General features: G+C 59.9%; 2 protein-coding genes across 5 annotated transcripts in view; both read right to left on the bottom strand.

The window, feature by feature from the left end:
* Window positions 1–167: 167 nt before the first annotated feature.
* EVA1B (eva-1 homolog B) lies at window positions 168–1,749 on the bottom strand. Of its 2 annotated transcripts, XM_082833737.1 has the most exons (3): window positions 1,588–1,749; window positions 1,082–1,179; window positions 168–800 (listed from the first exon to the last, which is right to left on the bottom strand). In XM_082833737.1, exons 2-3 carry the CDS (start codon window positions 1,146–1,148, stop codon window positions 388–390), a joined length of 480 nt encoding a protein of 159 aa, XP_082689863.1. In that variant the 5' UTR covers window positions 1,149–1,179; window positions 1,588–1,749; the 3' UTR covers window positions 168–387. The 2 variants fall into 2 exon arrangements, with proteins under 2 accessions (XP_082689863.1, XP_082689864.1); XM_082833738.1 differs by lacking the exon at window positions 1,588–1,749 and having other exon boundaries at window positions 1,082–1,234.
* A 7,212-nt stretch (window positions 1,750–8,961) lies between these two features.
* Window positions 8,962–12,727, bottom strand: part of STK40 (serine/threonine kinase 40) — a 37,268-nt gene continuing 33,502 nt past the window's right edge. For all 3 annotated transcript variants that reach the window (XM_082862141.1, XM_082862142.1, XM_082862143.1), the window contains exons 10-11: window positions 12,201–12,285; window positions 8,962–10,804 (exon numbers count right to left, since the gene is read on the bottom strand). In XM_082862141.1, the coding sequence (XP_082718267.1) occupies window positions 10,586–10,804; window positions 12,201–12,285 (304 nt within the window). In that variant the 3' untranslated portion in view covers window positions 8,962–10,585. The remainder of the gene's footprint in view (window positions 10,805–12,200; window positions 12,286–12,727) is intronic.

The following is a 12,727-nucleotide window of genomic DNA, read 5'->3' as shown; positions in this document are numbered from 1 at the left end:
TGTGCTGAGGCGTCGGGTGGGTGGAAGGAGGTGGTCAGCCTGGTAAAGGGGTCTCAGCCCTGGGGCCCCCTGCATGGCAAGAGCTTGGGAGTCATTAGGGGGAAGGATAACAGAGGGAGACTGAGTCACTGAGAATGCAGCTTTCATTGGTCACGTCACCTCTTAACCGTCCCCCAGAGAGGGGATGGGGACCCTGCGTCCTGCCCTACCCCCAGGGCCTTCTGGCTGGACGGGGGAAGGGTGTCTCCCAGGGGACGGGAATCCAGGCCCAACAGCACCAGGGGAGCCGTGGGGGCGGGGCCTCCATAGCACCGTGGGCAGGGGCAGTCCAAAGGTCCTGGGGCAGCTCGAAGCCCCTGTGCATATCCAGTACGCTCTGGGGGCCGGTCAGTAATAGTGCATGCGGCCCAGGGTGCCCGTGCCCGTGGGGCTGGGCCCCAGCGTGCCGGTGCCCAGCAGGTCTGGCTGTCCAGTGCGCCAGATCTCCCGCAGGATCCGTTCCCGCTCCTCTAGCCGCTGCGCCCGCTCCAGCTCCTCCGCCGAAGTGAAGACGTTGACGCTCAGGGGCCCGTCGGGCTCCGCGGACACCTCGGGGCCCGGCCGAGTCACCGTATCCTCATCGTCGTCGTCGTCGTCGTCCTCGGCCTCCAGGGTGCTGCTGCGGGGGTCCCGGCGCGGAGTGGGCCCTCGGGGCCGCGGGCGGGGTGCACAGGAGATGCTGATGACTAGTAGGCACAGGGTGAGCAGCAGGCCAAAGCAGACACCCAGCACGAAGTAGAGGCCGAAGCTCTCGGGGTTAGCTGGGGGTCAGAGGGCAGAAGTCACGGAGGGGGCCTGGCGCGTGGGAGTCATCCCATCTCTAAAAGACTCCAGGTTCTAAGTTTGGGGGGCAAGGACAATACCCTCTATTTGAGGGACCTTAGGTAGCCTCCATCGGGAAGTCGGGGGAGTGGGGGGCGGTTTGGGAGTAAGTGACTGGTTAAGGGTGATTACATGGCAGGGGCGTGGAGGAGGGGAGGGAAGGGGTGGAGTGGGGCCTGAGGAGGCAGGGAGGGGTCCAGGTCCCGGGGTCTGCCCTCACCGCGGATGTGTGCGTAGGCCGCCAGGCTGTTGCTGAGCAACTCCATGTCCCTTCGGGGGGCATCCATGCTTCTCTGGGGGAGCACCTCCCCTGTCAGCCTGCGAGGTCAGCAAGGTCAGACCCTTCTCCCCCTCTGGAGCCGACCCTGACCCCGCTTTCTCCTCGGGGCAGCTCTGCTCCCTGGAAGGGCAGCCCCAGCCAGGCTCCACCCTGGAGAGAGCGGCTTCCTAACTTCGTTGCCGACCTGGGCCCTGGCTGGGGGACCCTTCCTCTGGGCGCAGACGCCCCAACACCTGAGGGTCGGGGGAGTGAGCCGCAGGAGGCTCCGTCCCCTGGTGGGTTCCCCAAACGAGGCCCGCTTTCGCCGTCCGGGAATCGGGATGGAGGAGAGAGACGCGGGCGCCTTCCTTACTCCCTGGGCGGGCTCCGGGAAGGGAAGCCGCCTCCTGCTCCCATCCCGCCCGCCCGGCGGGGACCCCCGGGCCCGGAGGCCCGGGCTCACTCACCGTCAGCGCCCCGCTTCCCCGCTGCCCGGCCCCGGCGCGTCCGGCGGCCGCAGACACCCGGGGCCCGGCCGCTCCCGCCCCGTCCGGTCCCGGTCACCTGCCCGCCCGGCTCGGATCCCAGGCCGCAGCAGCGCGGGCCGGACAAGGGCCGATGGACCAGCCGGCGGAAAGTTTCCTCCGAGGAAAGAGGAGGGACTGGGCGGGGCGGGGCGGGGGAGGCGGGGAGGAAAAGGGCCGGGAGAGGAAGGGGAGAGGAGGGCTGCAGGGAGGAGGGGTGGGGTGGGGCCGAGGCCTGAGGGGCCGTCTGCTCCCCGACAGGAAACCGCTGGGGAGGCCGGTTGCAGGAACCCGCCCCCAGGCTGCTAATAACAACAATAATAATGAGGATGGAGTTCTCCGTAGGTGCCAGGCAGTGTTAAATCCTTTACAATATTTTTTCATTTAATCCTAACAACCCTATAACGTTGGGACCATTATCCCCACTTGACAGATGAGTCAACTGAGTCACAGAGGGACTGAATAACTTAACCCAGACGGTCAGGATTTGAATCCACTGTTCTCTGACCATGGGCTCTTAACCCCTTCCCTAAACCTTGCTCTTCCTCCCAGGAGGCCCCCTCACCCAGGGAAGACTGCCCCTTTCCCTAGCTCAGATTCCAACCCTCCCCCAGACCCTCAGCCACAATCCAGGGCCGGGGCTCTCATCCCCTCCTCCCAGGGCCCAGGCAGTGAGTGTGGCCAGCTGGCCCAGCTCTGGTCACGCAGGGTTAATGAATGTTGGACTCTGGCTTCAAGCCAGGCCCAGGCCAGCCTTGCAGAACCGAGCCCGGGGCCTCCGCTGGCCCCTGTGCTCTTCTGCACCGGGGCAGAGGTGTGTTTGGTTCTGGGCTAAACCTGCTGGTGCACGTGCACGCATTTCCACGTGCACGCATTTCCACGCAGGCTCAGGGCTTGTGCCTGCAGTGTGTGTGTGATCAGCATGCAGCCGGGTCTTCTTCCTGCCCAGACTCCCAGGCCCCCGCTTTTGGGCCCCCCTTCCTGCGCTGGGATGGGGTGAGGGGGAGGCCTTCTTGGCAGGAGCCTTAGAGAGGAGGAGGGAAGGAAGGGGGAGAGGAAATTGCAGACATATCTGAAGGCACAGCCTGAGGCCTGTGGGCCAGTGACCCCCTTCTCTGTCCAGGCTGGAGACCCCCCACTCCCAGTCCTAAGACTGGGTTCAAGCAGAGGGCAGATCTGGTTAGGGAAGCGACTAGGATGACTCCCACGGGGAGGGGAAGGGACTCTTGATGTCTCTGTGACTGTTTAGTCTGTTTTGTGAGCATGTGTGGAGGTGTTTCTACCCATATTCGTATATTTGTGTCTATCTTCGTGTTGTATCTGCTTGAGCATTTTTGTGGGGTGGGTATGTCTGTGTATAAATCCATTCAGCCACTAGTCAACAAATGCTAACTGGTCTGCTTAGCACTTCCTGGTAATGGGGTTCAGCAGTAAACAGAACAGACACAAATGTTTGCCCTCTTGGAACTGACGCTAAGGCGGAGAGACAGTACGGGAAGAAGATGGTCTTGGGTGCTCCTAAGTGCTCAGAGGGCGATGGAGTGGGGGAGGGTGATGAGGAACACCTGGGGCAGCTCTCACAGGTGACACGGGGCAGAGGCTTGAATCCAGAAGAGCGGGCAGCTGTGCCAGGATCCGGAGGAGAGCGTCAGGGCAGGAAAGAGGCCGAGGGCCCTGAGGTAGGAGCGTCTGGGGGCACCTCTCCTGGGGCAGCGAGGCACGGGGACGGGTGATGGGGTGATTGTGAAGGGGCCGGTGCGCCTGCGGAGGAGCTTGGATGTTATCGCAAGTGTGCTTGGGGCCCCTGGAGAGTTTCCGTTGTGGCCCCTGGAGAGTTTCCATCAGGACGGCGTCATGGTTCTGTGATGCACTTCGGAGAGGTCCCCCTGGGGGCTCAGGGTAGGATGGGGCTGCAGGGGAAGAATGGAAGCGGGGAGAACAGTGAGCAGGCTGGCAGCCATCCAGGCCAGCAGTGGCCGAGGGCTTGGACCAGGATGGCCAGCGGAGGAGGTGAGCCAGGCTGAGATTCTGAAGGGAGTGGCAGCAGGACTCCCTGGATTGCATGAGGATGTGAGGGAAGCAGGAATGTAGGACAGCTGCTTGGTATTGGGCCTGAGCACCTGAGGAAAGGTCAGGTGGGGAGCAGGATTTAGGGATCCAAGTCCGTAAGTATCTGGGTGGAGCCGTCAGACACGCAGGCGCAGTCCGGAGGAGTCTGGCCTTGGGAGTGTGTTTGCGAGTCCTCAACACAAGGTGGATTGAACACCGGGGAGTGGCTGAGGTCACCCAGGGGACAGGAGAGAAGAGAGTTCTGGATGCTGTACTGCAGGTCTCCTGCAGGAGGCGTCAGCCGGGAGAGACCGGGGAGGTGAGAGGAAGACCTGGCCAGGACTGCAAGGGGAAGCTGAGGCTGGAATCTGACCACTGGCTGTGGGTTTCCATGGGTTGCACTGTGTTGGATGCCTGCCCGTCCACATGGACATCAGCGTGTGCGGCGGCTGTGCGTGTATAACTGACCCTGAGTGTGAGGATGCTGTGCGTCGGTTTGTATGGCAGATACCTGTGTCTCCGTGTGGGTCCACGTGCTTGCCTCTCTGAGTAGGGGCTCTAAGATATTGGATGTGTTTGTGTTAAGCTGTTTCCGCGCATCTGTGCTATGCAGATCTCTGGGTATCGCTACCTATGGACAAGGGTGTGCCTGTGTTTGGGTTGGCGTGTGACTCGTGTGTTTGGAGTGGGTCAGGTGTGACTCAGCCCTGGTGAAGCAGATGGCTGGGTTGGAGCAGGGTGGGGCTTGAGATGGTTGCTGGTCCCTCAGAGAGAGCTACCCAGAGGGCTGCCTTCTCCAGGGGGATGCACGTGGCCAAGCCAGGCCAGGTGGGAGAAGTGGCAGCCTTGCCCTGGAGGGTTCAAAGAAGCTGGGGGCTGCTCCTCGAGGCCCTGGGAGAGGGCCTGAAGCCTTTGGTCCATGTGGGCCATCCCCCCTCATCACCCCCCATCCCCATGCCCTCCTGGCCACCTGCCTATCCGCTTTTCTGTCTGCCTCTGCCTGCCCACCAGCCTGTCTGTAGGTCTGCCCAGCCACCTGCTTTCTGGTCATGCTGGCTGGGATCTCTCTGCATATATGTCACCTGCCTGCCTGGCTTGCGTCCCACCTGTCCACCTGCTGATTTCCTCCTTGTCTGTCGGCCTGTGGCTGACCTGCTGCCTGCCCACCTGCCCATTTGTTGGTTGCCTTTCTGTCTTCCTGTCTGCCTGTGTGACTAAAGATTTGTCACCTTGGGAGGTGCAGAGTGTTCCTAAGATGACATACAGGAAAGACAGGTATTAATGGGTGGTCAGAAGGCTGAGAGATCCAGAGTCTCTGGGAGGGCCCTCGGGAGGCCTGGCACATTCAGGGCTCAAGGCAAAGCCTCAGTCTGCCCCCTTCCCCAGTGGCCCAGGTTGGGGCTGGCCCTGGCTGGTCTGCTCCGCTCCTGACACTGGGGCCTCACCCCACCTGGAGGTCAGGGGCTGCCTAGGTCTTGGGTGGAGGAGGAAGGGGACTCACTCAAGGCCTCCCAAGACCTGCGAAGTCCTCTGACTGCCCCCTCAGCACCTGGGACAGCTGCTGGGAAGAGGCGCTGTGAAAGTCTGCGGAACAAGTAAATGACGGTTACGGGTACTGAGTATCCTCTAGGTACCTGGCACTTTGCTACACGCCGTGCTCGTCTCAACACTTCAGATCCTCCCACGAACCCTGTGTAGTTTGTAGCATGACTCCCGTTTTACAGAGAAGTGTGAGGCTCAGAGAGGTCAAGTAGCCTGTGTGCAGTCACATGGACGTAAGTGGGAGCGCCTGGATTTGAACTTCAGAGCCATGTTCCCTAACAGTCTTCCACTGGGCAGCTCTAGGCCATGGTTCTCCATCCTGTCAGACCCAAAGCTGCCTTTTCACGATATTTTCTTTCTTTCCTTTTTTATTTTTGGCTGCGCCGTGAGGCATGCGGTATCTTAGTTCCCTGACCAGGGATTGAACCTGTGTCCCCCGGAAGTGGAAGCGCGGAGTCCTAACCACTGGACTGCCAGGGAATTCCCTTCATGATATTTTCTAATTGCTTCTTGTATGCTCCTGAAATGAAATTTATGGCTAATAGACCCACCTCTAATTAAAATTAATATATAATTAAATCGAACAATTATATAATTGAATTAATATAGATAATATAATTTAAAAATGTACATATCTTTTTGTCCTGTAATATAAAAGAAATACAGGGCAATGCTGTGTGTTTGTGAAGTCATTAATTGTCAGGAAGGTGACAGCTACAAGTGCAGACCGATGCTGGGATATATTATGTCAGCGTCTGAAACTGTGAACTCTTGGTAAAGTTCTGAACAAAACAAAGTACAAATTTCCTTCACTTTACACAGTAGTTGCCTTCCCAGAAAATTCAGTGTACGTTATGTGTATACACAAGTGTCTACACAAGTCCTCTGTGTTTATGTATAAAATGGAGTTAGAGTCTTGGCTCTGGTAATTATAAACACGTTTTTCACTCACGTCGAGCAGGATGTAGAATCTGTCCTCCTTCTGGGGTTGTCTGGAGCCTTGGCCCGCGCCCCCCAAATGCCAGCAGCACCCCCCGACCTCTGTCATTGTGACGACCAGCCCCCAATTCCCCCCCCACCCCACCATGGACACACGGAAAATCCTCCTGCCCTCGTGGAGCTCAACATCCGAGTAGGGGAGACGGATATAATCGATAATCACACATGCCTTGTAGTGTCAGGCTGTGATAAGCACAATGAAGGGAAATAAAGCAGGGGAAGGGGCTAGGGAAGACCCAGTGGACGTGGCCAGGGACAGCCTGTCCGAGGAGGTGAGATTTTGAGCCGAGGGAAGTGAGCCATGCACATATCTGGGGGAAGAGCCTCCCAGAAGCAAAAGCTAATGCAAAGGCTTTGAGGTAGAAGCTGCTTGGCTCCTTTGGGGTCAGCAAGGAGGCTGCGTGGCTGGGGACAGTGAGGGAAGGGAGGGCTGAGAAGTCAGACGGGGCCTGGTGGAGAGTGCCTTCTAAGCCACACACAGGCCTCTGGCTGTTACGCTGTGTGTACAGAAGCCATGGGGGGGGCGGTGTTAAGCAGGAGAGGGACAACACTGGACTTTTAAAAGGCTCGCTCTGGCTGACCTGTGGCCCCTGGGCTGCTGCAGGGGAAGAGGGGGAGCAGGGAGAAGAGGGGGCTCAGACAGGGTGGTCGCAGGAGCTGTGAGGAGTGGTCAGGTTTTGCCTGGCTGGCCAGCAGGCTCAACAGAGGGTTGGACACGGGGTACGAGAGGGAAAGAGGCAAGAAGTCAAGGCTAACCTGGCTTTGGAGGTTGCACAGCTCAGCCTCCGAGCCTCTGTCTCCTCATTTCCTTTCCCACGTGAGACAGCGCCACAGCTCCAGGCTGGCTTCTCTCTGAAGCTGTTCTCCCTGAGGACACTGGGGACAAGGCGGTGGGTGGCTAACACTGGTGGAAACATCTCGGTTCTTGTTTGACTCCTCAGGACCAAAGGAGGCTGTTGCTCACACCCGCCTTTCTGGTACTTTCCCCTTGCTTTGCTTCCAGGGCTCATGAGAAAAACTGGTAAAGGGCAATCTGAGAGGTTTAGATCAATGAAGCAACAGTTCTGGCGCGACAGCTGCGCATCCAGCCAGTTCTAGGTGCTGAGGACACAATGAGCAAAACAAAGCCCCTGGCCGCATGCGACTTGCTGTCTTGGGTGTTGCTGAAGTTAAGCCCGACACGCAGGCGCCCGCGTGACACCTGTGTGCAGAACAGAGGCTGATCGGGTCGGGGGCACAAGAGGGAGGCCGAGATGGAGATGAGGCCCGGGGGCGTGGCTGGTGGAGCAGAGTGTGGCCCGGGTGGGCTGGGAGTGGGGCAGTGCCACAGATAAGGTAACAGGCAACATTTGTACAGGCTCGGGAGTGGCCAGGAAGATAGGGGCCACCTGGCTGCTGGGGTAGCTGTGGGAACAGGGAGGGATGGTGGCCCCGGGGCCCGCCCTGAAGAATTTGCAAAGAATCAGGGCCTTCCCACAGCTTGGGGAGGCGCCACCCCCTCATGCTGTGTGGACACCTGCCAGGGAAGGGGGTTCTCTGGCACGGATCTCTGCTCCTTTCGGGACCTGGGCCTGTGTGGGTTCCAGCACAAAAGTGGGTCTGCCTGTGTGCCGTGGTGTGCTGGGGACAGGGCCAGCCCACCTCTAGCTTCACTGCTCCAGTGCTCAATCTGCAAAGTCTAAATTTAGGCGAAGGAAGGAAGGAAAGAAGAAAGGAAGGAAGGAAGCCCCCTTGGTTTCCTCTGGAGAGGAGGGCGGTGCAGGAAAGGGCCTGGGCTGGCGCTTCTTACCCCAGCTGCCCTGGATGGGCACGTGGGCACACGGGCAGTCTGTCTGGCTAGGGTTCCCCCATCCCAGATGGCTGTTTGGAGGGGAGAGAGGATCCATACCCTGATAGTGGCAGCTGCTCTGGGACGCCTCCTTCCTGCGCAAGTCTGCAGGTCTGGGCTGAGCCAAGCAAGCGGGGAGTTCCCCCTTGGGCACTTGGCGGGAGGCTGGACCAATGGGGCCGGGAGACTGCTGGGAGGTTCCGGCCCCCTCCCCCATTCAAGACAGTGACGGCTGCCAGGGTGAGGGAGCGCCCGTCCAGGGCAGCTGGTGGCAGAGCCAAGAGCTACAGGAATCCTGCGTGGCCTGGCTGGGTGGGAGAGATGGAGACGCGGCGAGGAGGGTAAGAGACGACACAGGCCACGCTGGCTCCAGATCAGGAAGTTTTATTGCTGACATGCAGGAAGAGTCCCCATGTAGTACAAAAATATGACTTTATACAAACTTTTTTGTGACTTTTCCCGTTTTGCTTTTTTACAATAGGACTTCTCTCAGCGTGTGACCCCCAGTGAGGGCAGACCCAAACTCCTCTCATTTGCTTTGCCAGAAATTAACCAGACACGTGGGCTGACCTTGGAAGGGACCAGTCTGTCTGACAGGCTTTGCAGACCTGGAGGATATTGCTTTGAAAAGGAGAAAGACCACCAGGCAAGCAGGCCCAGACGGTCTGGGCAGGCTGCCGGACAAGGGGCTCGGGTGAGGCCCTCACGGGAGGACAGTCACAGGGGCTGGGAGCCCTGGGCCGGACTGCATTTCTACTCCTTCAGGAGACTTCTTTTTGAAATAAATATAGAAAAGAGGGCATCCCGCCCCCCGCCCCCGCCCCTCCCCACCCCAGCACGAGACCCTGGCTCTCAGCAGCTGGACGGCTGAGGCAGGCTGAGCCGGTGCTCAGGGGAGTAAGTGCTGGGCTCAGGCGGGCTCCCACGGACCCACTGAGGCAGAGGCGCGAAGCGCCCACGTGCTGGGATGGGGGCATAGGGAGGAAGGGGCGTGGGCGGCCCTGCTACTGCTGGCAAGAGGTGGCCCCATTTTTTCCAGATGGGGAAACTGAGGCACAAGGAGGTTTGGGACCTTGCCCAAGCCACTCACAGTGAGTCAGCTTTTGGGGAGGGGGCAGCTCACACCCTGGGAAACAAGGTCACACAGGCCTCTGTCACCTCCCCACTGGGGAGAAGGCAGGCAGGAAGGGCCCGAGGGCCCAGGGCTGCCTGAAGGGGAACGCTCAGCTGCTCTGAGGGGTCTGGGGAGGGCAGGCCAGGGGAAGGTCTTTGCTTGGCACTGGGCAGGGCCAAGTCCAGTGTGGGAGAGCAGGAAGGAGGGCATTCTGGTGAGAACAGCGTTTCTGGCAAGACGGGCATCCACTTCAAAATCTCGGCTCAAAAAGGGCAGCAGGGCTGTTCTCAAGCCAGGCTGGGCCCCCCAGTCCCTACGATTCTCCCCACAAGCCCTGCAGCCCCCAGGAAGGACCCTGGCGCCCCTGGTGGTCTGCTGGAGAGACACCACCTCTATTACGAGGCAGGGGCGGGAGAGGAGATGCCCCCACGGTTCTCTGAACACAGAGGAGTGAGGGGAGCGAGACGGTGTGCAAACAGGGCCGCCTGTTCACAGCTGGACCAGAGCACCCCTCACCAGCCCCCCACCAGGCACCCTTCCCATCCATGTCGGCATCACCTCAGTACCACGGTGAGGGGTGGAAGAGGAAACCAGGGCTGATGCGGGTGTACAGCACCTCAGAGAAGCTGAGATGGGACAGAAAGAACCAAGTGTAGAAAGGCCTCCGCATCACCAGAAACAAGGAGGGACTGGTGGGCTGGAGGTGGAAGGGGACCGGCCAGAAGGGGCTTCTGAGCCTGGGGGCGAGGAGGGGGCCCCTCGGGGGCTGTGGACTCCCTGCTGTCCAGCCAGGCTGGGGGCAGGGAGTGGCATGGGCCGAGCCACCTAGAGATGGGAGAGAAGTTGGTTTCAGTACAAAAATAAATACATTTGAATTCTGCTTAAGATGAGGTGACAGTTTTCCAAAACTTGGACCGAGGGGCCTGGGGTCAGAAGGGGAGGGAGGAAAACAGACTGCGAGGGGCCTGGGAGGGCGGTGGGGAGCGGGCATTCATGTTGGGAGCCAGCAGCGAGCTGCACTTTCAGCTTATGTGGACTGTGGGGGGCAGCTGCCCCCAGGGGTCAGTGGGTCGGTCGGGCCCCGGGCGGGCGGGCTCCCTCCTCCTCCCTCTCACTCAGTCCAGAGACAGCATGGTTAAAGAGACAGAGGTAGATTAAAACGTCATGATTAAAAGCAGATTAGTTATCTAGGCTTCTCAGATTAAAAAACCAAACAATCAAGCAATCATTCCAAAAGGTAGCTTCGTGGTACCTCTGCTGACCCCATGTGTGACCTGGGCTGTCCCTGCCCCGTCCCCGGTGCGGTCCAGGAGAGAGTTCAGCACTACGGGGCCCAGCCGGGCAGCCAGGCTGTCGGCTGGGGGCCGGGAAGAGGTGGTGGGTGGTGCCGGTGCCCCTGCCCGAGGCTGCTATTTCCGCAGGTAGCGCTGCGCCAGGATGGCTGCGTCCAAGGGGTTCACGGGCTGCGCGTCGTGGCCCAGCCGTCGCACGGGCGGCACGCTGCCCAGCTGCCGCCTGGGCCCCCAGCTGCGGGCCTCGTGCACGGAGCTCTTCTCCTCGGCCAGCAGCAGCTGCTGCCGCATGTAGTTCTCAAACTCGTACTGGGAGCACTCCTCTGTCACCTTCGCCTGCGCAGCAGAGAGAGACCCACAGAGCCCGGCAGAGAGAGAGAGAGCGAGCGAGAGAGGCGGAAATGCAAGAGGGAAGAGCGGGGCAGTGTCAGCTGGCCGCCTCAAGGGCCTCCCTCCCTAGGCACCACACTCTTGGGCCGGATCTAGTGGCCCAGAGTGTGGGTCCCGGGAGCCCTCCAGCCAACCTGGACCTCGCCTTGCTGGCCACCCTGGGCGTCACTCAGACCTGTGATCTCCCGTAACTCACTGACCTTGGAAGAGGTCCCTCAGAAGGCTTAGTGTCCCACCCACCTCCGTGAAATGGGGCAGTAGTCTCCCCTCACAGAGGCTCTCGAGGGACCGGGGCAGGTATAGTGTTAAGAGAGCGGCCTGGGGCTGGGGTGCTAGCACCTGGGCAGCCCTGTTTCTCCGTCTTGTCCCAGGCTGAGCTCCCTGGGACAGCCCAGGCACAGTCACAAACTGAAGTGGGCGGTGCCTGTGCTAATCATCAGGGGGGAGAGCAGGGCTGTGGAATCAGACTTGGGTTCAAGGCTCAGCCACTGCTTCCAAGCTGTGCGACTTGGGGACAATTACCTCTCTGAACCCGTTTCCTCTTTAGTGAAATGAGATAAGAACACAGGACACATAGGCCTGTAGTGTGGATTGAATGAGGCGTACTGGGGGGGCACTCACTACATGCTAGTGATGATTATTTTTAGCTGCTGAACAGCCGTGGGAGGGGGTGGGAGCTGGGGGGCAGGGCCTGGAACTCTCTCTTCGAGGGCCAAGAGGCTCTGCTGTAGTCCCAGGCTGGCTCTGTCCGGTCCTTCCTGCCCAGTGCTTGCTGTGGGACTCCAGGGTGGCCCAGAGAGGGAGGGTCCTTACAGTTGCCCTCCCCAGGCTCGGCCAAGCCCTGCCCTCCAGGACGCACCCTAAGATCACCCGCTAGCTGCTGCCTTGCGCCCTGGTCTCCGCCCTGACCCCGGGCCCAGCACTTTCTCCAGTGCAGGCAACAGGGGAGGAGAGAAAACTGGGAGAAAATGAATCATCTGAAAAACTAAAAGCAGGAAGGGCAAGAGAGAACGCTGTGAGTCAGATGGGCAGACCAGTGTGACCGTTTAAAGGGCCGGCATATGGCAGACCCAGGGCCTGGGCAGGAAGAGGAAACCGAGGGAGGGCCAGGCTGAGCTGCCGTGAGGCCTCCCCACCGTGGGGCCTCCTCCTCGACCGCCTCACAGCCCTTCTCTCAGGCCACGGAACTGCCAGCTGAGCCAGACCCAAGGCAGGCCCCAGGCAGCTCAGGCTGAGGACTTAGGCCTGTCTTTCCCAGCTCCAAGGGCTGGGGAGAGGCCAAGGAGGCCCTGGCTGGGAAAGGGGCCGAGGGGGCCCTGCAGCCCTGCCCTCCCCAACTCACCTCCTGGGAGCTGTCTGCGTTGCTCATTTGGTCATCGATGTCAGGAACCACCTGCAAAGGCCCGCTCAGAGAGGACAGGGACTGCCTGCAGGGGAGGCAGGTAAGTCAGGCTGGCTCCAGGTATATAGATACATACACACACACACACACACACACACACACACACACACACACACACATATTGGCCGCGAGGCTTGTGGGATATTAGTTCCCTGACGAGGGATTGAACCCAGGCCCTTGGCAGTGAAAGCGCAGAGTCCTAACCACTGGACTGCCTGGGAATTCCCTCACCCAATAAATGGGGAACAATTTCTACCTCGCAGGCTGTGGTGAGAACTCAGTGAGATAACACCCATCCCATAGTTGGCATGGACTGGCACGCAGGAGATGCTCAACGCTGAGTTCTGCCTGCACCCTCCCAACCCTGCCTATCAGGAGAATCTGGAGATCTGACTCTGACTGGAGGAGAAACAGGCCCAACCTCAGGCTACTTTTCTGGGGGGGCAGGACAGTTCCTACAGGTGGGC

Source organism: Leucopleurus acutus (genome assembly GCF_964270905.1).
Source record: "Leucopleurus acutus genome assembly, chromosome: 2".
Lineage (NCBI taxonomy): Eukaryota > Metazoa > Chordata > Mammalia > Artiodactyla > Delphinidae > Leucopleurus > Leucopleurus acutus.
Note: the sequence above shows the minus strand (reverse complement) of the source record. Positions and strands in the feature narration are given on the sequence as shown.

Excerpts from the sequence above, each read along its gene's own strand:
- EVA1B (XM_082833737.1), bottom strand. The coding sequence starts at position 1,148 with ATGGATGCCCCCCGAAGGGACATGGAGTTGCTCAGCAACAGCCTGGCG. Across the intron at positions 801-1,081 it reads GGCCTACGCACACATCCGCG|CTAACCCCGAGAGCTTCGGC; the intron begins GTGAGGGCAGAC and ends TCTGACCCCCAG.